Source organism: Macaca mulatta, chromosome 7 (assembly GCF_049350105.2).
Source record: "Macaca mulatta isolate MMU2019108-1 chromosome 7, T2T-MMU8v2.0, whole genome shotgun sequence".
NCBI lineage: Eukaryota > Metazoa > Chordata > Mammalia > Primates > Cercopithecidae > Macaca > Macaca mulatta.
This window is the reverse complement of record NC_133412.1, coordinates 51,178,141-51,202,252: the sequence shown is the minus strand read 5'-3', so window position 1 is coordinate 51,202,252 and position 24,112 is coordinate 51,178,141. Positions and strand designations below refer to the sequence as shown.

Below are 24,112 nucleotides of genomic sequence, written 5' to 3'. Positions count from 1 at the left end.
GCTGGTGAGGAACTGCATTCCTTTGGAGGGGGAGAGGTGCTCTGATTTTTAGAATTTTCTGCTTTTCTGCTCTGTTTTTTCCCCATTTTTGTGGTTTTATCTACCTTTGGTCTTTGATGATGGTGACGTACAGATGGGGTTTTGGTGTGGATGTCCTTTCTGTTTGTTAGTTTTCCTTCTAACAGTCAGGACCCTCAGCTGCAGGTCTATTGAAGTTTGCTGGAGGTCCACTCCAGACCCTGTTTGCCGGGGTATCAGCAGTGGAGGCTGCAGAAGAGTGAATATCGCTGAACAGCAAATGTTGCTGCCTGATCTTTCTTTTGGAAGCTCCATCTCAGAGGGGTACCTGGCCGTGTGAGGTGTCAGTCTGCCCCTGCTGGGGGGTGCCTCCCAGTTAGGCTACTCGGGGGTCAGGGACCCACTTGAGCAGGCAGTCTGTCCATTCTGAGATCTCAAACTCTGTGCTGGGAGAACCACTACTCTCTTCAAAGCTATCAGACAGGGACATTTAAATCTGCAGAGGGTTCTGCTGCCTTTTGTTTGGCTATGCCCTGTCCCCAGAGCTAGAATCTACAGAGGCAGGCAGGCCTCCTTGAGTTAAGGTGGGCTCCACCCAGTTTGAGCTTCCTGGCCACTGTGTTTACCTACTCAAGCTTCAGCAATGGCAGGCGCCTCTCCCCCAGCCTCACTGCCGCCTTGCAGTTAGATCTCAGACTGCTGTGCTAGCAATGAGGGAGGATCTGTGGGCGTGGTACCCTCCAAGCCAGGCGTGGGATATAATCTCCTGGTGTGCCGTTTGCTAAGAGCCTTGGAAAAGCGCAGTATTCAGGTGGGAGTGACCCGATTTTCCAGGTGCTGTGTGTCACAGTTTCCCTTGGCTAGGAAAGGGAATTCCCTGACACCTTGCACTTCCCGGGTGAGGCAATGCCTCACCCTGCTTTGGCTCTCACTCGGTGGGCTGCACCTACTGTCCAATACGCCCCAGTGAAACGAACTTGGTACCTCAGTTGGAAATGCAGAAATCACCCGTCTTCTGCGTCACTCACGCTGGGAGCTATAGCCTGGAGCTGTTCCTATTTGGCCATCTTGGAACCGCCCTCGGTTATGCTTTTTTAAAGTCCTTTCTCTTTTAGGGATATGACCTGAAATAATTACTGATAAAATGATATCATGTCTGGGATTTGCTTCAAAAGAACATGATGAGAAGGAAGTGGATATGATATAGATGAAACTAGACTAGCTGTGGGTTGGTAATTTTTTTTTTTTTTTTAAACAGAGTCTCACTCTGTTGCCCAGGCTGGAGTGCAGTGGCACGATCTTGGCTCACTGCAAGCTCTGCCTCCTGGGTTCACACCATTCTCCTGCCTCAGCCTCCTGAGTAGCTGGGACTCCAGGCACCTGCTACCATGCCCGGCTAATTTTTTTATATTTTTAGTGGAGACGGGGTTTCACCATGTGAGCCAGGATGGTCTCGATCTCCTGACCTCATGATCCGCCTGCCTCAGCCTCCCAAAGTGCTGGGATTACAGGTGTGAGCCACCGCACCTGGCCTGAGTTGGTAATTCTTAAAGCTAGATGATGCACACATGTATCACTATATTATTCTGTCTGCCTTTGATTATGCTTGAAATGGTTTAGAATACAAATTGTTAGAGGCTTCCATGTTCTTTGTTGACTAGGTAGAATGAAGGTTAAGAAAAGCATTCAGTTTACCACAAAGGACAACAATACTGTATTTAGGATTTGAATATAATGTCCTAATTCTACAGAGACATTCCAATATCATAACACCTAACATAATCCAGGTATCTGAGAAAAAAAAATTGCTTATTTCTGGCCCCTGGGAAATACCTTTAAAGACTGATAACTTTATGCTACAGGGATGTTCACATTAATACAATATGGAAAGCTTAAAGAAAAACGTTGGCTGGGTGCAATGGCTCACACCTGTAATCCCAGAATTTTGGGAGGCCAAGGCGGGTAGATCACAAGGTCAGGAGTTCAAGACCAGCCTGGCCAAGATGGTGAAACCCCATCTCTACAAAAAATACAAAAATTAGCCGGGCACAGTGACAGGCGCCTGTAATCCCAGCTACTCAGGAGGCTAAGGTAGGAGAATCGCTTGAACTCGGGCAGCAGAGGTTGCAGTGAGCCAAGATTGCACCACTGCACTCCAGCCTGGGAGACAAAATGAGGCTCTGTCTCAAAAAAAAAAAAAAAAAGAAAAAGAAAAAGAAAAATATTATTTCTAATGACCAAATCATAACAGAAGACATTAATGTCAAGGAGTCACAGAGAACATACATAAAGTTTACATCTTCTCTTCATTCCAGTTGCCAGTTGCCAGTCTAAACGTAGCTTAACATTGACATCAACCTGACCTCTGTCTATAGCAGTATTTTGCCATCAACACAGCAGCACACACAGATTTATTTGGAACCTCCCTATCACAAGCTTATACATCAGTTAAATAACAATAGCACAGCTTACCTATTGGTTAAAAGAGAATCTTCTCAAAATTTACATGCATATGTTTGTGCAAGTCAGTACTATAAGAAAAATCTAAAATGAGGTAGAAAAAAGTCAAAAGAATATGAAAATACAGAAAAGTATTCCAAATGTACTTACCCTAAATTATATCTACATGAAAGGTGAAAATAGTATTATTATTCAGATTGTGATGAATTAAATTATGTACTAGATTAAGGGTTTTGTTTTCTGCTTTTAAAACCCCTCGAAAAGTGTCACAGTTTTATATATAAAAAAGTTGCTCAAGTTGCTATTTTATGCAGTATAAAATATGAAAAATGTACAAAATTGCTAAGTAGGCTATCAACTGCCTTCCCACTGACTCTTGGTAGCAAGAGTCTCAAATTATTTCAACAAACTTGTAGAGTATATTATGCTAATAAAAGTGGTCCTGCCAAATACCAACTACCAAACAATAAAATTCAGCATTTTTTGGTGTTTCACAGAAATACAAAGTTTTAACTGTAACAATAAAAAAAACAATAGCAATAACACACAGACCTTCCCAGCAGCAAAAAAAGTAATCACATATATATATATATGGAGAATTTTTTTCTTTTACAATGTACAAAAATTATCTCATGTATCAAAGCATGAGATATAATTCCCCTACTTTTACCACATATCCCTAAGAATAAGATTATTGATTATGAAATTATCCAGTCTTTTTAAACCCAATTACAAGAATTAACTTGATCACTTCTCTCAGTAGCCCTAAATAGACTAAATTTACTCAAAACACTTTCCATGTAACAGAAGAATAAGTTCCTTATGTCTTTGAAATTACCAGTCAAGGCCACTCTGGTTTTCTATAACAAATATTCCCACAACATTTCTCCAACATGTTTAAAATATCCTTTAAACATTTCCCAGACTACTAAATCTGACAAAAATCACTAACTATACCACAAAGTGGTAATTCCCGTTATCAAACCTATCCTAGGTCTCTGCAACTCTCACACTCACCTTTGGTATCTTCATAGGCATGCTCTTCTATTCATTCACAAAACCCACTTAAGCTTGTAACAGTTCCATTATTCAAATTATATTTCAAATTTGAGTTAAGGAAACACTTTATTTCTCAGATACAGTGCTGTCATTTGTGAAGTCAAAAACACCCTACATTGAAATAAGCAGGTACTTGAGCTTAATTGGCTAGCTCTTTCAGTAGAGATGCTTTAACCATCTCTAAACAGAGCCTTGCATAGTGTCTGCCACATAGTGGGTAGAGAATAAATCCTAAAAATGAATGAATTTTAATACTCTTGGGCCTCATTCTAAACTGTAACTTCTCAGACTCCTTAAACCGCTAGGTTGAAAATAATCTTCAGCTATTTGTCCAAATAAATTCTACCTTAAATCATGTTTCATAAACAAGCCATAGCCTCTATGAAAACTATGTCTGCCATACAATAAAATTTAGATTTTGTTTACTGAAGAAAGAGAGCAAAGACTGGTCCCAAGTTGGAAATATGTATTTATAAACTAATGCTTGGGAACAACTAATCATTTTGTCATAGAAAAAAAAAATGTTAGAACATCAGTTATAAGGTTCTTCCTCAAAAGCCCATGCAATCTACAATGCACATGACATAATTCAATTAAACATAACAAAAAGTAAAAAAAAATTCCATATCAGTTAGGTGTAGCTTACAGTATGCTGCAGAAACTAACAACCCCCAAAAGCAAAGGTTTATTTCTCATTTACATTACCTATCCACTCTTATTCTACCTATCTTCATACTCTACCTCACACCGCCTATGTTTTCACTGTAGGACTTAGGCTAAGAGAGAAGCCAATATCTGTAACACTGGCAAAGAAAAAGAATAAGATGAATCATGCACTGGGTCTTAAAGCTTCTGCCCATGACATTTGGTTCTGCTCACATTTCGCTGGCCAACGCCAGTCATATAACACACTTAACTTCAAGAGGCCAGGAATATACAATCTGAGCATATTTGGTGAACAGTACTCATGACTACTACTTTATAAAAGACAATATCTGGAATTACAGCCAGGATCAAATTCCAGTTTTACCATTTAGAAGCACATTTAATTAGGGCCGGGAACCATGGCTCACGCCTGTAATCCCAATACTTTGGGAGGCCAAGGTGGGTGGATCATTTGAGGCCAGGAGCTCAAGACCAGCCTGGCCAACATGGTGAAACCGTCTGTACTGAAAAAATACAAAAATTAGTTGGGCAGTAGTGGTGGGCAACTGTAATCCCAGCTACTCAGGAGGCTGGGGCAGGATAATTGCTTGACCCTGGGAGGTGGAGATTGTCTGGGCGACAGAGTGAGAGTCTGGGCGACAGAGTGAGACGCTGTCTCAAAAAAAAAAAAAAAAAAGTATACTTAATTACCTTATCTGTAAAATGTAAAATAAAAATTGTAATACTACCTTATAGGATCATCTGAAAGATTAAATGGTATGTGAGATCAGACGCTTAGCAGACTGTATGGCCTTGATTCATTCCTTCAATCAATATTTTGGGGGCATCTGCCAAGCAGTGTTCTAGGTATTAACATACAATAATTATGCATTAAATAGTTGTTTTTGTTATTCCAACCAGGGACTTAAAGAATAAGTCTTCATTTCCTAGCAGTCTCTAGATTCAGAAGAAAACTGTGTGGCAGACTGCCAGTTGCCCTCTAATATCCATTTTTCCTTCTTATGGGATAATAGAACCCTTAGTCTTTTAGCTAGACATATGAACTTGTGGAATACAGACCACATATACCAGCTGCCTGTGCAGCTAGGATGGCCACAGGTCTAAGTTCTGGCCACTGTGTTCTAGGAAAGTGTCGTGGTGGCTTACAGGAAACTTTCTGAAGAGACAGCAAGCATACACCTTTGTCCATTTCTTTATCCCCTCCTCCACAAGCTGTCTAGGATATTGATTCTATCTCAGACTGTGAGACCATGGCCATGCACAGCAGAGAACATAGGAGCCTCAGTACCTGCCACTATAGTGCCATACCAGCTCTGGACTTTTATGTGGAAAATCATAAACTTTCATCTTATTTAATCCACTGTTATATTTTATGTCACTCAGAGCCTATCTTAATCTTAATACCAAATATTACCTGTTAACTCTTCAAAAAAAGCATGCTACATGAAAGAATAATAACTCTTGATGATACTCCTACATCTGCATAAGAGAACTAATATAGTAAGTGTCAGTGAATGGCAGAAGAAGCAACAGCTTGAGGAAAACCTGAGTTTTAAAATTTGTTCTTCCACTTCCTATATTAACCTTTGGCAAACTATTTACCCTAATTAGGCCTCAGTTTCTTGTCTATAAGATGGTAATGAGACCCAGGAAGTCTTAATGTGAGAATTAAATGGAAAGAGGTTTATGAAAATACTTTGTAACTTGAAAGTTCCATATAGTATCAGTACCACTTTGTCAATTGTCCCCTCTTCACGGCCCTTTCTTCAGAATTGGGCCATGAAGACCAATTACAACTCATAAGGATCAATTAGAGAGCCACCCCAGAAGTTGATTCAATGAGCCTAGCACAGGAACCATGAAGCTGCATTTTCAAAAAGCACCCCAAAAGACTGATGAAAGTTGTCTGCTCACCAGGAGGAATCTTGCTCCAGTGATCAAGCCCCACCTATCCTTGTAATCCTGTACTAAAGTAACATAATATTTTAAGACTAAGTGAAGCACATAGTTCCATAGCATCTCTAATGCCTAGCTGAATGTCAAGTACCTAGCAGATAATTTAATAATGCTTTGTTTGATGACCTGTAGTAGAAAAATAGAAAGTGGAACTGAATCAAAAGACTCACTATGGACTTCCTCTTCTGGCCAACAGGAATTAACAAGCACCTCCTTAACAGGTAATTTCATACCTCCTAAATGAAATAAAAAACCGAACAAATCAAAGGAAGCAACAGTTCTCAAGTCAATAGGTATCAGGTAATAAAGGACATAATTCCTGAGAAATTACAGAAAATGAAGGAAGTGAGCCCTACCACTGCCCCAGGTTACTTCTTGGAGCGAGTTTCTAGGTCAGATTGCAAGGATGATAAACCCAGGCAGAGCCTGGTGAGGTCTCATTGAGTTGAGGAGATGAAGCTTCGAGTCCTAGGAGGTCAGTGCAGCTCGAGTTTCCAGGACAAAACACCAGAGAAGAGAGACCTGTACAAAAGGGAGAACTCCAGACACTTGCAGAACCTCCTCCTCTGCTTCAGCTGAGTACTCATCAACAAATATATATGTGTCTGTGTGTGTGTGTGTGTGTGTGTGTGTGTGTGTGTGTGTAAGGAAACTGCTAGAGAGCAGGGAAAGGACCACCTGAAAGAATTTAAGGGAATAATCCCCAGAGCTCACACAGGACAGGGAATAGTGCCTGTTCTTAGTACAGAAAACAATTTACATTGAGTAAAATACTCTGAAGAGCTTTGCCTCAGAAGTGGGAAAAATTAGCCCTAGTCCCACCTACTCTGGTCCCAGCTGACAAAGCTTAAAAGCAAGACTTGAAAGGATCAAACTGTTTCCAAATAACTTATCTGGAAAAAAAAAAAAAAAAAGCTCAGAAACACAGAAATACAAAAATACCCTGTACCCAACAAAGTAAAATTCACAACATTAGGCCTGCAATAAAAAATTATCAAGCATACAAAGAACGATTTTACTATTTTAAATTTTCCTTTAAAACAAATAAAAAACTGTTATTTTTGTCATTTTTTATCCTGTGTGTTGATCTCAAAATTCTTCATCCACATAATTGAATTGCTGCACTCCATATAAAATATTAATACTTTTAAGGCAAACAGCATAGAGCTTAGAAGCACAGACTTTAGAGACAAGAAAAGGAGGGTCTAAATTCTTTCTTTTCAATTTTGTGTTCCTGGGAAAGCCACTGAACCTGAATTTCAGTTCACTTATCTATAAAACGGGTATAAAAATATTCGCTTCATAGGGCTCCTGTAAAAAATATACCAAAGCAAATGATAAATAATAGCTATCATTTAATAATTATCACATTATCATAAGAAAAATTACCACACCCATACATTCAAACATTTACTAAGCACCTATCATATACTTGGTATTATGTAGGCACTAGGAATACAAAAGAAAAAAGAACACTGTTAAGAAGATCCAAAATATATCTTACGTTGAATCCACATTTAAAAGTTCATTCCAAGTACAAACTTCACATTCTATTTCTTAATTTCTAAGTAGGGCAATTATTTTAAGTTCCTCCTATAAAAAAGGATTTTTTCCCTTTGAAACGAAAAAAAAAAAAAAAAAACACCTAAGAAGTTGTCAGGTTCAACCAATTAGGGCATGTCTGAGAAATCCTTGAAATCTGAAAAACATGGTAAAACTTTAACAGCAACCTGCAATTAATAGTACCTTTCAAATTAGTCTACTTATTAGTAGACTAAATTATATTCAGACATAAAATACATAAAATGGACCAATCTGTTATTATATCTTTTCAGAAAGGCTGAGCCAACAGATGTAAGGAACTAACATTTGCTCATTCCACTTAAATGATGACAGATGGCTTAAATATTAACCCTATTAATAAAACATTTGCATAGTCATTATGAATCTGATTGCCTTACCTCATAACTCTATAAATTCATTCATTTTATCAATTTTACAATATGGCTATCATTTCATTCAAGATATTCTAAACCCCTGCCTCTCAAAGTGTGGTCCTTGAACCAACAGCACCTGTGTCACCGGGAGCTTGTTAGAACTAGAATCTTATTCCTCATACCAGACCTATTCTGGCTGAGTCAGAATTTGCATTTTTAACAAAATCCCCAGATGATTTCTATGCACATTAAGGTCTGGGTAGCATAGCTCTAAAATTGGGTTTTCAGTGTGTGGTGTGTGTGCGTGCGTGCGTGCGTGAGTGCGTGTGCGTGTGTGTGTATTACAAAGTTTATTTGCTTTCAAATTGTGTTTATCGCTACATAGTGTCTTTTAACAAGATTAATTCAATTCAAAGAAGTAAATCAAATCAGTATACATAATGAACTATATTTCTCTATAAATATATTAGATATTTTATATATAATATTCTTTCTGTCTCAGAATTGATCTTCCCTCTCAACTAGGACTTGGAGTCTTAGTAGTCTTGTTGTACTATTCATTTTTTCTCTTGAGTTGACATTTTTGTCTCAGCATATAGAGCCATTGTGATGAACGTTTTCTCTGTAATTAAACAACTATAGAGAACAGTACCAGGAGAACGGATTCTCCCATAATCAGAAAAAATCAAAGAACTCAAAATAAGTTCAACCAAGATTGAATTCAAAAGTTCCCTAAAGAAAAAACAACTAGAATGGCTCTATCCTCCACAATAATGTATTTTTATGCTAACCTCTTTTTTTACTGCAGGTACCACATATTTTTAAAATAAAAAATTCACATGAGACTTAGAGAGTACAGTTCTTTAGATGGCTCATCTTTTATTATTATTATTGCACAATAGTCCCAGTGCCCATAAAATAGAACAAATCTTGTTTTCTCTTTCGTTTTTTCCAAAAAAAAAAAAAAAAAAATGACAGACCTAGGCTGAAACTGATCACAGCGGGTAGGATGGTTCCGCACAGATTCAAAGGAAGGTACAAATGTTCAGTTTTCAAAAGCACTGCAAAAGCCAACCTCATCTCTTGTCACTGTAGCTGTGGCTTTATGCCAAACATTTGAAAACTGTTAAAAGCACTGTTCCTTATAAGCAATTATGAAGAGCTTTGCAAAGAGAAGTAAAAAAATTGGAATAACAATCAACTCCTTAGAATGGTCAAATGTCCTGGCCTCTGGGTTGCAGGATAAGAACTTAAGAATTATTCAGCTGCACCCAACACAGATGCCTCAGGAGAAAGGGTTTAAAGAGTGTTATGAGAAGGTATCAAGGAATCTGTGGAGCAGTCTCAAAAATTAAATATGTCATCAAACATTCCCAGCTTTTTATAAGATCCAATTATAGGTCAGTCATCCTTATATTTAACTCTTTCTTCACCTCATTTTGTATTTCAGCCTATATAACTTTTCAGGATACAGGGTTTCAAAACAGTACAACTAGGAATTTAATGACTTTTTATGGTCCTAGATATACTGATTTCAATCTTGAAGGAGTGCCCCTGGCTCTAATATTCTAGAATGTGGTGAATAATTCATTGTGCCCTTTCTCTAATCACATTCACAGCCAAGCATCTCAGAAGAACTGTCTGTGCACATTGGCTCCACTTCCTCAACTATCAGTCATTCTTTACCTTACTCCTATCTGGCTTCCATTCCCTTCACTCCACTTAAATTTCTCTTGGTAAAGACCAATAAGCACGTTCATGCTGCTGAACTGGATATCCCTTAGTCATCATGTTTCTTCATTTTGCACCATCATTCAACAAAGTGAATCAATCACTCTTTCCCCTGGAAATAACTCTCTTTAGCACTGATAAACCTTCATTCTCTTGGGTGCTTCTCAGCTCTCTGTCCCTTGTCAATCTTTTATTTATTTATTTACTTTATTTATTTTTGTGTTTTCTTTTTTCAAATTATAGTTTAAGTTCTGGGGTACATGTGCAGAATGTGCAGGTTTGTTACATAGGTATACACGTGCCATGGTGGTTTGCTGCACCCATCAACCTGTCATCTACATTAGGTATTCCTCCTAATGCTATCCCTCCCCCAGCTCCCCAACCCTCCTACAGGCCCCAGTGTGTGATGCCCCACCGCCTGTGTCCATGTGTTCTCGTTGTTCAACTCCCACTTATAAGTGAGAACATGCGGTGTTTGGTTTTCTGTTCTTGTGTTAGTCTGCTGAGAATGATGGTTTCCAGCTTCATCCATGTCCCTGCATAGGACATGAACTCATTCTTTTTTATGGCTGCATAGTATTCCATGGTATATATGTGCCACATTTTCTTTATCCAGTCTATCATTGATGGGCATTTGGGTTGGTTCCAAGTCTTTGCTATTGTGAACAGTGCTGCAATAAACATACATGCACATGTGTCTTTATAGCAGAATGATTTATAATCCATTGGGTATATGCCCAGTAATGGGATTGCTGGGTCAAATGGTATTTCTAGTTCTAGATCCTTGAGGAATTGCCACACTGTCTTCCACAATGGTTGAACTAATTTATACTCCTACCAACAGTGTAAAAGCATTCCTATTTCTCCATATCCTCTCCAGCACCTGTTGTTTCCTGACTTTTTAATGATCACCATTCTAACTGGCATGAGATGGTATCTCATTGTGGTTTTGATTTGCATTTCTCTAATGACCAGTGATGATGAGCTTTTTTTATATATTTGTTGGCTGCATAAATGTCTTATTTTGAGAAGTGTCTGTACATATCCTTCATCCACTTTTTGATGGGGTTGACTTTTTCTTGTAAATTTGTTTCAGTTCTTTGTAGATTCTGAATATTAGCCCTTTGTCAGATGGATAGATTACAAAAATTTTCCCCCATATTGTAGGTTGCCTGTTCACTCTGATGATAGTTTCTTTTGCTGTGCAGAAGCTCTTTAGTTTAATGAGATCCCATTTGTCAATTTTGGCTTTTGCTGCCGTTGCTTTTGGTGTTTTAGACATGAAGTCTTTGCCCATGCCTATGTCCTGAATGGTATTGCCTAGGTTTTCTTCTAGGGTTTTCATGGTTTTCGGTCTTACATTTAAGTCTTTAATCCATCTTGAGTTGATTTTTGTATAAGATGTAAGGAAGGGATCCAGTTTCAGCTTTCTGCATATGGCTAGCCAGTTTTCCCAACACCATTTATTAAATAGGGAATCCTTTTCCCATTGCTTGTTTTTGTCAGGTTTGTCAAAGATCACATGGTTATAGATGTGTGGTGTTATTTCTGAGGCCTCTGTTCTGTTCCACTGGTCTATATATCTGTTTTGGTACCAGTACCATGCTGTTTTGGTTACTGTAGCCTTGTAGTATAGTTTGAAGTCAGGTAGCATGATGCCTCCAGCTTTGTTCTTTTGGCTTAGGATTGTCTTGTCTATGTGGGCTCTTTTTTGGTTCCATATGAAATTTAAAGTAGTATTTTTCCAATTCTGTGAAGAAAGTCAATGGTAGCTTGATGGGGATAGCATTGAATTTGAAAATTACTTTGGGCAGAATGGCCATTTTCATGATATTGATTCTGCCTATCCATGAACATGGAATGTTTTCCCATTTGTTTTTGTCCTCTCTTATTTCCTTGAGCAGTGGTTTGTAGTTCTCCTTGAAGACGTCCTTCACATCCCTTGTAAGTTGTATTCCTAGGTATTTCATTCTCTTTGTAGCAATTGTGAATGGGAGTTCACTCATGATTTGGCTCTCTGTTTGTCTGTTATTGGTGTATAAGAATGCTTGTGATTTTTGCACGTTGATTTTGTATCCTGAGACTTTGCTGAAGTTGCTTATCAGCTTAAGGAGATTTTGGGCTGAGACGATGGGGTTTTCTAAATATACAATCATGTTATCTGCAAACAGAGGCAATTGACTTCCTCTTTTCCTATTTGAATACCCTTTATTTATTTCTCTTGCCTGATTGCCCTGGCCAGAACTTCCAATACTATGTTGAATTGGGGTGGTGAGAGAGGGCATCCTTGTCTTGTGCCAGTTTTCAAAGGGAACGCTTCCAGTTTTTGCCCATTCAGTATGATATTGGCTGTGGGTTTGTCATAAATAGCTCTTACTATTTTGAGATACATTCTTTCAATACCGAATTTATTGAGAGTTTTTAGCATGAAGGGCTGTTGAATTTTGTCAAAGGCCTTTTCGGCATCTATTGAGATAACCAAGTGGTTTTTGTCATTGGTTCTATTTACGTGATGGATTATGTTTATTGATTTGTATACGCTGAACCAGTCTTGCATGCTAGGGATAAAGCTGACTTGATCGTGGTGGATAAGCTTTTCGATGTGCTGCTGAATTTGGTTTGCCAGCATTTTATTATGGATTTTCGCATCAATGTTCATCAGGGATATTGGCCTGAAATTTTCTTTTTTTGTCGTGTCTCTGCCAGGTTTTGATATCAGGATGATGCTGGCTTTGTAAAATGAGTTAGGGAGGATTCCCTCTTTTTCTATTGTTTGGAATCGTTTCACAAGGAATGGTACCAGCTCCTCTTTGTACCTCTGGTAGAATTCAGCTGTGAATCCGTCTGCTCCTGGACTTTTTTTGGTTGGTAGGCTATTAATTACTGCCTCAATTTCAGAACTTATTATTGGTCTATTCAGGGATTCGACTTCTTCCTGGTTTAGTCTTGGGAGGGTGTATGTGTCCAGGAATTTATCCATTTCTCCTAGATTTTATAGTTTATTTCATAGAGGTGTTTATAGTATTCGCTGATGGTAGTTTGCATTTCCATGGGATCAGTGACGGTAGCCCCTTTATCATTTTTTATTGTATCTATTTAATTCTTCTCTTTTTTCTTTTTTATTAGTCTGGCTAGCAGTCTATCTATTTTGTTGATCTTGTCAAAAAACCAGCTCCCAGATTCACTGATTTTCTGAAGGGTTTTTCGTGTCTCTGTCTTCTTCAGTTCTGCTCTGATCTTAGTTACTTCTTGTCTTCTGCTAGCTTTTGCATTTGTTTGCTCTTGCTTCTCTAGTTCTTTTAATTGTGACGTTAGGGTGCTGACTTTAGAGCTTTCCTGCTTTCTCTTGTGGGCATTTAGTGCTATAAATTTCCCTCTACACACTGCTTTAAATGTGTCCCAGAGATTCTGGTATGTTGTGTCTTTGTTCTCATTAGTTTCAAAGAATATCTTTATTTCTGCCTTCATTTTGTTATTCACCCAGTAGTCATTCAAGAGCAGGTTGTTCAATTTCCATGTAGTTGAGCAGTTCTGAGTGAGTTTCTTAGTCCTCAGTTCTAATTTTATTGCACTGTGGTCTGAGAGACTGTTTGTTATGATTTCCATTCTTTTGCATTTGCTAAGGAGTGTTTTACTTCCAATTATGTGGTCAATTTTAGAGTAAGTGTGATGTGGTACTGAGAAGAATGTATATTCTGTTGATTTGGGGTGGAGAGTTCTGTAGATATCTATTAGGTCCGCTTGGTCCAGAGCTGAGGTCAAGTCCTGGATATCCTTGATAATTTTCTGTCTCATTGATCTAATATTGACAGTGGGGTGTTAAAGTCTTCTACTATTATTGTGTGGGAGTCTAAGTCTCTTTGTAGGTCTCTAAGAATTTGCTTTATGAATCTGGGTGCTCCTGTATTGGGCGCATATATATTTAGGACAGTTAGCTCTTCTTGTTGCATTGATCCCTTTACCATTATGTAATGCCCTTGTCTCTTTTTATCTTTGCTGGTTTAAAGTCTGTTTTATCAGAGACTAGGATTGCAACCCCTGCTTTTCTTTTTTCTTTCGATTTGCTTGGTGAATATTCCTCCATCCCTTTATTTTGAGCCTATGTGTGTCTTTGCACATGAGATGGGTCTCCTGAATATGGCACACTGATGGGTCTTGACTCTTTATCCAATTTGCCAGTCTGTACCTTTTAATTGGGGCATTTAGCCTGTTTACATTTAAGGTTAATATTGTTATGTGTGAATTTGATCCTGTCATTATGATGTTAGCCGGTTATTTTGCCCATTAGTTGATGCAGTTTCTTCATAGCATCAGTGGTCTTTATAATTCGGTATGGTTTTGCAGTGGCTGGTCCTGGTTCATGTTTAGTGCTTCCTTCAGGAGCTCTTGTAAGGCAGGCCTGGTGGTGACAAGATCTCTCAGCATTTGCTTGTCTGTAAAGGATTTTATTTCTCCTTTGCTTATGAAGCTTAGTTTGGCTGGATATGAAATTCTGGATTGAAAATTCTTTTCTTTAAGAATATTGAATACTGGCCCTCACTTTCTTCTGGCTTGTAGGGTTTCTGCCAAGAGATCCGCTGTTAGTCTGATGGGCTTCACTTTGTGGGTAACCCAACCTTTCTCTCTGGCTGCCCTTAACATTTTTTCCTTCATTTCAACGTTGGTGTATCTGACGATTATATGTCTTAGGGTTGCTCTTCTCGAGCAGTATCTTTCTGGTGTTCTCTGTATTTCCTGAATTTGAATGTTGGCCTGCCTTGCTAGGTTGGGGAATTTCTCCTGGATAATATCCTGAAGAGTGTTTTCCAACTTGGTTCCATTCTCCCCATCACTTTCAGGTACACCAATCAAACATAGATTTGGTCTTTTCACATAGTCCCATATTTCTTGGAGGCTTTGTTCATTTCTTTTCACTCTTTTTTCTCTAACCTTGTCTTCTCACTTTATTTCTTTGAGTTGATCTTCAATCTCTGATATCCTTTTTTATGCTTCATTGATTCAGCTATTGATACTTGTGTATACTTCATGAAGTTCTCGTGCTGTGTTTTTCAGCTCCATTGGGTCATTTGTGTTCTTCTCTAAACAGGTTATTCTAGTTAGCAATTCAACTAACCTTTTTTCAAGGTTCTTAGCTTCCTTACATTGGGTTAGAACATGCTCCTTTAGCTCGGAGGAGTTTGTTATTACCCACCTTCTGAAGCTTGCTTCTGTCAGTTTGTCAAACTTATCGTCCATCCAGTTTTGTTCCCTTGCTGGCGAGGAGTTGTGATCTTTTGGAGGTGAAGAGGTGTTCTGGTTTTTGGAATTTTCAGCCTTTTTAAGCTGGTTTCTCCACATCTTTGTAGATTTATCTACCCTCAGTCTTTGATGTTGGTGACCTTCGAGTGAGGTCTCTGAGGGGACATTCTTTTTGTTGATGTTGATACTATTCCTTTCTGTTTGTTAGTTTTCCTTCTAACAGTCAGGCCCCTCTGCTGCAGGTCTGCTGGAGGTCCACTCCAGACCCTGTTTGCCTGGTTATCACCAGCGGAGGCTGCAGAACAGGCTGCTGCCTGTTCCTTCCTCTGTAAGCTTCATCCCAGAGGGGCACCCGCCAGATGGCAGCCAGAGCTCTCCTGTATGAGGTATCTGACGGCCCCTACTGGGAGGTGTCTCCCAGTAGGAGACACAAGGGTCAGGGACCCACTTTAGGAGGCAGTCTGTCCCTTATCAGAGCTCAAACACTGTGCTAGGAGATCTACTGCTCTCTTCAGAGCTGTCAGGCAGGGATGTTTAAGTCTGCTGAAGCTGCGCCCACAGCCACCCCTTCCTTCCCCCAGGTGCTCTGTCCCAGGGAGATGGGGGTTTTATTTATAAGTCCTTGACTGGGCTGCTGCCTTTTTTTCAGAGATGTCCTGCCCAGAGAGGAGGAATCTAGAGAGACAGTCTGGCTGCAGCAGCCTTGCTGAGCTGTCGTGGGCTCCACCCAGTTCAAACTTCCTGGTGGCTTTGTTTACACTGTGAGGGTAAAACCGCCTACTCAAGCTTCAGCAATGGCAGACACCCCTCCCTCCACCAAGATGGAGCATCCCAAGTCAACCTCAGACTGCTGTGCTAGCAGTGAGAATTTCAAGCCAGTGGATCTTAGCTTGCTGGCTCCATGGGGGTGGGACCCGCTGAGCCATACCCCTTGGCTCCCTGGCTTAAGGCCCCTTTCCAGGGGAGTGAACAGTTCTGTCTCACTGGCTTTCCAGGTGCTACTAGCGTATGAAAAACAACAACAACAACAAAAAAAACCACTCCTGCAGCTAACTCGGTGTCTGCCCAAATAGCCACCCAGTTTTGTGCTTGAAACCCAGGGCCCTTGGTGGGGTAGACGCCAGAGGGAATCTTCTCGTCTGTTGGTTGCGAAGACCATGGGAAAAGTGCAGTATCTGGGCCAGAGTGCACCATTCCTCCCAGTACAGTCTCTCACAGCTTCCCTTGGTTGGCGGAGGGAGATACCCCGAACCTGTGTGCTTCCCAGGTAAGGCGATGCCCCACCCTGATTTGGCTCACCCTCCATGGGCTGCATCCTCTGTCCAACCAGTCCCAATGAGATAAACCAGGTACCTCAGTTGGAAATGCAGAAATCACCCGCCTTCTGAGTTGATCTTTCTGGGAGCTGCAGATTGGAGCTGTTCCCCCTATTCAGCCATCTTGTTATTGTTTTTTCCTATTTATTTATTTATTTATTTATTTATTTATTTATTTATTTTGAGATGGAGTCTCACTCTGTTGCCCAGGCTGGAGTGCAGTGGCACAATCCTGGCTCACTGCAACCTCTGTCTCCTGGGTTCAAGGGATTCTCCTGCCTCAGCCTCCCAAGTAACCTCGGGTTTCACCATGTTGGCCAGGCTGATCTGACCTCCTGACCTCAAGTGATCCACCCATCTTGGCCTCCCAAAGCGCTGGGATTACAGGGATGAGCCACTGTGCCAGGCCTCTTGTCAATCTTCTCTGGGGCTCTGTCCCCTCTACCCAACTTACAAATGTTGGATTACCTTTAAGCTTGGTCACGAATCTCACCTAATCCCATGACTATAAATATCACTTTTATGCTGATGACTTGCACCTTTACATTTCCAGCCCAGATCTTCCTTCTGAGTCTAGGCCAATATACCCAACTATCTATCCAATATCTCCACTTGGATGCTTCACAATCTTATCAAATTCAATACATCCAAAACTGAAATCTTGGATTATTCTTCCCTCACTGTTCCTCCTCCAGTGTTTCCCATTCTCCAACCATCTACTCAGTTGCTTCTGCTAGAAACCCAGAAGTCCTTTACTCTTGCCACTCATATACAATCAAGCACCAAGCCTTTTCATTTTGGTCTCCAAAATATATTCCTAATATTCCTATCTCTACTGCCATGCCCTTAGTCTAAGCCATCATCATCTCTTGCCTATAACACTGCAATAGCATTCTATATGATCTTTCTGAATCCACTCATATTCCCCTCCAATTCCATCTTCACACCACAACCAGAGTGATCTTTCAAAGACGAAAATGCCTCTGCCCAAAACTCTTCGGTGGCTTCCCACTGGATTTATAATAATGTTCACAAGGCACCTGCCTACCTCTTCAGACAGGCTTATCTCAAGCTACCATTTCCCTTATTCTCTAAGCACCAGATTTGTTAGCCTTCTCACTATACATTACACATGCAGAGGTTTTTCAGGTATGTTGTGGCCTCTGTACAGGTTGTGGGATTTTTATTTTATTTTATTTATTTATTTATTTTTGAGACAGTCTTGCTCTGTCACTCAGGTTGCAGTGCAGTGCCACGATCTCAGCTCACTGCAACCTCCACCTCCCAGGTTCAAGTGATTCTCCTGCCTCAGCCTCCTGAGTAGCTGGGACTACAGGCAAGCACCAACCACTACACCCGGGTAATTTTTGCATTTTTAGTAGAGGCGGGGTTTTGCCATGTTGGCCAGGCTGGTCTCAAACTCCTGACCTCAGGTGATCCACCCGCCTCAGCCTCCCAAAGTGCCTGGATTACAGGCCTGAGCCATCACGCCCAGCTACCTGGGACCTTTATTCTCTTTAATTCTTCTCCTACCTACTGCTGCCCAAAATACACAAACATGTATGCATGTGTGCACACATGTGACATACATGTATGTGTATAATCCAAAATCCCAGATTCCGCATCCAGTAGTCAAACCAGACAAAAGGGAACTGAATGACTGGCAACCCATGGTGTTAAAACATACCACTAGAACAAAATAATAATAATAGCAAACTCCTATGTAACTTAACACATACTAGGCACTATTTTAGGTGATTGATACGTATTAGCTTATTCAATGCTCAAAATAATCCTATGAAGTAGGTACAGGCACACTTCCCTTTACTGTACTTTGCTTTATTGCACTTCACAGATATTACATTTTTTACAAATTGAAGGTTTGTGGCAACCCCACATCAATCAAGTCTCTCAGTGCCATTTTTCTAACAGCATGTGTTCACTTCATGTCTCTGTATCATATTTTGGTAATTTTCACAATATTTCAAGCTTTTTCATTATTATTATATCTGATGGTGATCTGTGATCACCATTGTTACTATTGTACTGATGTTACTATTGCAGTTGTTCTGGAGTGCCACAAACCATGCCCATAGAAGATAGTGAACTTAATCAATAAATGATATGTATATTCCAACTGCTCCATCCACCAGCCTTTGCTCTGTCTCTCTCCCTCTCCCTGGTCCTCACTATTCTGAGATGTAACAATATTGAAATCCAGTCAATTAATAACCCTACAATGGCCTCAAAGTGTTAAGGTGAAAGGAAAAATCACACATCACTCATTTAAAATCAAAAGCTAGAAATGATTAAGCTTAGCAAGGAAGGTATGTTGAAAGCCAAGATAAGTCAAAAGCTAGACCTCTTATGCCAGTTAGCCAGGTTGTAAATGCAAAGGAAAAGTTCTTAAAGGAAATTGAAAATGCTATTCCAGTGAACACAGGAATCGTAAGTGGAACAGCCTTATTTCTGAAATGGAAAAAGTTGTAATGGTCTGCATAGAAGATCAAACCAGTCACAACATTCCCTTAAGCCAAAGCCTGATCTGATTTTTTAACATATTCAAAACAGCCTTCTCTTAGAAGAAGAAGAGGCCATCTAGGACGTTCATAGCTAAAGAGGAGAAGTCAATGCCTGGCTTCAAGGTTTCAAAGGGCAGGCTGACTCTTGCATTAGGGGCTAATCCCACTGGAGACTCTAAATTGAAGCCAATGCTCATTTACCATTCTGAAAGTCCTAGGGCCCTTAGGAACTGTGCTAAATCTACTCTGCCTATGCTCTATAAATAGAACAACAAAGTCTGGATGATAGCACAATTGTTTATAGCATGGTTTACTGAATATTTTAAGCCCACTGTTGAGACCAACTGCTCAGAAAAAAAGATTCCTGTCAAAATATTACTGTTCATTAACAAGGCACCTGGTCACCCAAGAGCTTGGATAGAGATGTACAAAGAGATGAATGTTGTTTTCATGCCTGCTAACACAACATTCATTCTGCAACCCATGATCAAGGAGTAATTGTCAGCTTTTAAGTCTTATTATTTAAGAAATACATTTTATAAGGCTATAGCTTCTATAGCTAGTGATTCCTCTGATGGATCTGGGCAGTTAATTGAAAACATCTGAAAAGGATTCACCATTCTAGATACCATTAAGAACATTTGTGATTCATGGGAGGAGGTCAACATATCAACATTAACAGGAATTTGGAAGAAGTTGATTCCAGCCCTCACGCATGACTTTTGAGGGGTTCAAGATTTCAGCGGAGGCAGGAACTGCAGATGTGTAGAAAGAGCAAGAGAACTAGAATTGGAAGTGAAGCCTGAAGATGGGACTGAATTGCTATAATCTTATGATAAAACTTGAAGAGATGAGGAGTTGCTTTTTATGGATGAGCAAAGAAAGTGGTTTCCTAAGATGGAATCTACTCATGGTGAAAATGGTGTGAACATTGCTGAAATGACAGCGAAGTATTTAGAATATCACATAAACTTAGTTGATAAAGCAGCAGCAAAATTTGAGAGGATTAACTCCAATTTTGAAAGAAGTTCTACTGTGGGTAAAAATGCCATTAAACAGCATTGCATGCTACAGAGCAATCTTTCCTGAAAGGAAGAGGCAATCCATGTGACGAACTGAATTGTTGTCTTATTTTAAGAAATTGCCACAGCAACCCCAACCTTGGGAAACCACTACTCTGATCAGTCAGCAGCCACCAGCATGAAGCGAGACCCTCCAGCGGCAAAAAGACTGACCTGCTGAAGGCTCAGGTGAGTGTTAACATTTTTTAGCAATAAAGTATTCTCGAATCAAGGTATATACATTTTCCTTTTAGACATAATTCTTTTAGACAAGTTAATAGACTACAGTATAGTGCAAACATAGGTTTTATATGCACTGAGAAGCCAGAAAGTTCGTAACTTGCTTTATTGTGATGATCTGGAACCGAACACCAGTATTTCTGAGGGCCTGTACTATTATATTATTATCTCTATTTTAAGACAAAGTGAATAAGGCATAGAGAGGTTAAGTAACTAAAGCAAGGTCACAGAAATTCACTGGCAACGCGAGGATTCAAATCTAGACCTGTGTGAGTGCTTGGTTACGGGATGACTCAGTTGTCCCTTCTGTAATTAATTATTTGGATAAATAGTGTATTCTCCACTAAACTAAAAACATCAATAAGGGTGGGGAGCGTGTATATCTTGCTCACTGCTCCATCCCTAGCACCCCGAATAGAGTCTAGCACATACTTGACGCTCAATAAATACACATGAATATATGAATGTTTACTACTCCCTTGCATAATTATTTTGAGACTGTAAAGGTTCCAACCATGTCTCCTACTGCTATGTATGTATTTTCTATCTTAGTTGTCAGCCTGGCCATTCCCCAACATGCCTGGTAGTCGCTTGGTGTCCCTTCGGCATCGCTTCAGGGCACTGGCCCCGTATATATGTAGAGCCTCCCCTCCTCAGGGCTGTGGGCGCCTCAGGAATATTCCCGCCTTTGGGCCTCACCTTCCATGTGGGGCAAGGGGCTGTCCCAGCTTCCTGGCTTGGCCCAGGTGGGTCTCTGGTGTTTGAGGGTATGCAGCGGGCGTACCGCTGCAGAGGCCACTCTGTCGCTTCTCCTCCCGTAAGCCCGAGGCTCAAGGGTACTTTTCCTGCCTCCGCCATGTCCGCCCTCACCACACGCACAGCCGGCGGGGACCTGCCAATCTGGTATCCAACCAATCAGTAAGCAGAACGCCCCAAGGCCCACCCTCCCGTTCAGTGGAAGCCAATTGGCAGGCTCCGAAGATTCCAACCTAGGGCATTTCCGGGCCTAGGGGGGTCTCTCTTGACCTTGGGCACCGAGATGATCACTTCTTTTTTTTTTTTTTTTTTTTTTTTTGAGACGGGAGTCTCGCTCTGTCGCCCAGGCTGGAGTGCAGTGGCGCGATTTCAGCTCACTACAAGCTCCGCCTCCCGGGTTTACGCCATTCTCCTGCCTCAGCCTCCTGAGTAGCTGGGACTACAGGCGCCCGCCACCTCGCCCGGCTAGTTTTTTGTATTTTTTTAGTAGAGACGGGGTTTCACCGTGTTCACCAGGATGGTCTCGATCTCCTGACCTCGTGATCCGCCCCTCTCGGGCTCCCAAAGTGCTGGGATTACAGGCTTGAGCCACCGCGCCCGGCCATCACTTCTACATTGTAGGGCGGTCGTGACTCTTATTAGTGGAAGTTGAAGTCGCGCTTGCACAGCATTCGGGCCCACACCTTCCCTCGGGCAGCCCATGTCAACTTCTGCAGCTCTGAGTCTGAGAAGTTTCCCAAACTGGCTGACTCCCTGTAACCTACACACTGGGACTAGGCTGGTAGTTGAGGCTGCCTGGACACACGCGTTTCCCTTCCTCAGAGCGGCCTTTCAGAAGACAGTGTCCCCACTTCACCTCACACCCACCACAACAAAGCCCCAGTTCCACACGCCATTCAGGAGACTCGGTTACTTCCTCATCATCCATCCTGCCGCTCCTCGACGTTCCCTGCCACCCGACAGTCAATTTTTCACCGAAAGAGAGGAGCAGATGGGTGGGGGCTGCCAGCAGCAAAAGATGTGCCTACATCCAACAGCAGATGCAATGAAATGACATTTCTGGGTGATTTATAGGCGGCAAAGCACTTACACATCTGTTATTTCCTTTATCCTCCCAACAACCTTGTGGTGAATTAAAGAAGCAAAATGGGGATTATTACCCCTATCTAATAGTTGGAGGCAAAATAAGGTCCAGTGACCCGGCACAGTGGCTCACCCCTGTAATCCCAGCACTTTGGGACGCCGAGGCGGGCGGATTGCCTGAGCTCAGGAGTTCGAGACCACCCTGGGCAACATGGTGAACCCCGTCTCTACTAAAATACAAAAACTTAGCCGGGCGTGGTGGCGCACGCTTGTAACTCCAGCTACTCGGTAGGCTGAGGCACAAGAATTGCTTGAGCCCCAGAGGCGGAGGTTGTAGTGAGCCGAGATTGTCGCACTGCACTCCAGCTTGGGCTGCAGAGTAAGACTCTGTCTCATAAAATAAAATAATCCAGAGAGTAGATGTGGTTTGTCCAAGGTTACACAATCAGTGAACGACAGAGCCAGAGTAGAGCTGTGGATTCCACAATATCCATGTGTCCACCTCATTTGCAAAGAATTTATATATTCATGCAATCTATGTCAAGTTAGAAGCAAAGTATACAGAGGGTAGAGACTATGCTAACCAAATACATAAAATAGAATTAAAACACAAACAATGTTTAAAGCTATGTATACCAAAGGATATTCAATTCATAGACAATGGTTGGATAGGTGGTAATTTATTCACTCTACAAAGCATCAATTAAATATCTACAGTGTGCAAACAGCTATGCTAGTCACCATAGGGGCTACAGAAACGGATAAGCCATGTATCTAACCTTCTGGGACCACAGGATCTAATAAGGAAGACAAACAAGGTGCAAATATACCCATGACACCTGACAGTTAATGCCACCGGAAAGGTACAAACCATGTGCTCTCAGGGTTCAAATGAAGTAAAAATCTTCCCAATAGGGAGTGGCAGTGGTATTCGAGTTAGGACTTGAAGGGTGAGAAAAATTTCCCAAGGGAAGATGGCAGGAACTGTTGTTCCATGTGAAGGAGAAGTTGAGGAGTAAAGTTGTGGAAATGAGGATAATGACATGACTAGCTAGAATGCAAAGTTGTTTTTTAAGGAAAATGAGGCTACAGAGGTGAGCTGGGACAAAAGAGTATTGAACAGCAGCTAAGGAATGTGAATTTTACTTGGTAGGTGATGAGGAATATGAAAAATTTGCATAGGAGAATGACTCCATCCTAGTAGTGGTCCAGGTAGGTTAATATCTCAGAAGCATATGGGATACATTGGATTAAAGGCAAGAAGGGTCCACTACTTATCTTTCCAGCAGTCTAGTAAAGCTTACCAAAGGGGTGGGGTTTCAGAAATAGCTTCTGAAGGTCCATAAATGACACAGCAATACTGCATTTAATATAGGAATAAATGGTTAAAAACTTGGTTTGAATCCCAGGTTTGTCAGTTCCCAGCTGTGTGACCTTGTTGAAGTCAGTTAACCTCTCTGTAAAATAGTGTTATTAAACAACTACTTTACAGGGTCATCGAGAAGATAAAATAAGAACATATGTGGGAAAACACTTGGTAAATTACAAAATGGTACATATGTTGGTGCTTTCTATTTCCAGGGTTAAAGTGACTTTCTGTGGACTCCCTACAGGCAGAGAGGATGGGAATGGGAGCCTGACATTGGGTCTCAGAGGTACTCACCTTCCAGGTCCAGGGTTGCGGCTGCTGTCAGACACGCTTTGCAGGAGCAGATGGTGCTCACAGTTGGGACCCTGTCAGTGCCCAAGGACACCCAGGGCCCTGCTGGGTTCCCACCTGCAAGCTCCCTTCCTAGACAATGCACCTGTGCTTGAGCTTCTGGGGCCACCAGCGTCTGCCAAGAACAGATCATGTCTGCAAAGGGAGATATGATAAAGCCACAGCTCAATGCACAGAGGCTCTCACAAACTTATAATATTAACAAATATGACTTGAGCACTCAGGAGATCCCAGGTGCTATGCTAGGTGCTGAGCATATAGTAGAGAGCAAAACAAATGGCGCTTCTGCTGTCTTGAAGCTCACAATCTAGTAGAGGGTAGAACACTGAGCAAATTACCCACTATTGTT

At 41.1% G+C, this 24,112-nt stretch overlaps 1 protein-coding gene across 2 annotated transcripts in view; it reads right to left on the bottom strand.

The window, feature by feature from the left end:
- Window positions 1-21,083, bottom strand: part of REC114 (REC114 meiotic recombination protein) — a 118,752-nt gene extending 97,669 nt beyond the window's left edge. For both annotated transcript variants that reach the window (XM_001093604.5, XM_077939841.1), the window contains exon 1: window positions 20,904-21,083. In XM_001093604.5, the coding sequence (XP_001093604.1) occupies window positions 20,904-21,062 (159 nt within the window). In that variant the 5' untranslated portion in view covers window positions 21,063-21,083. The remainder of the gene's footprint in view (window positions 1-20,903) is intronic.
- Window positions 21,084-24,112: the final 3,029 nt, after the last annotated feature.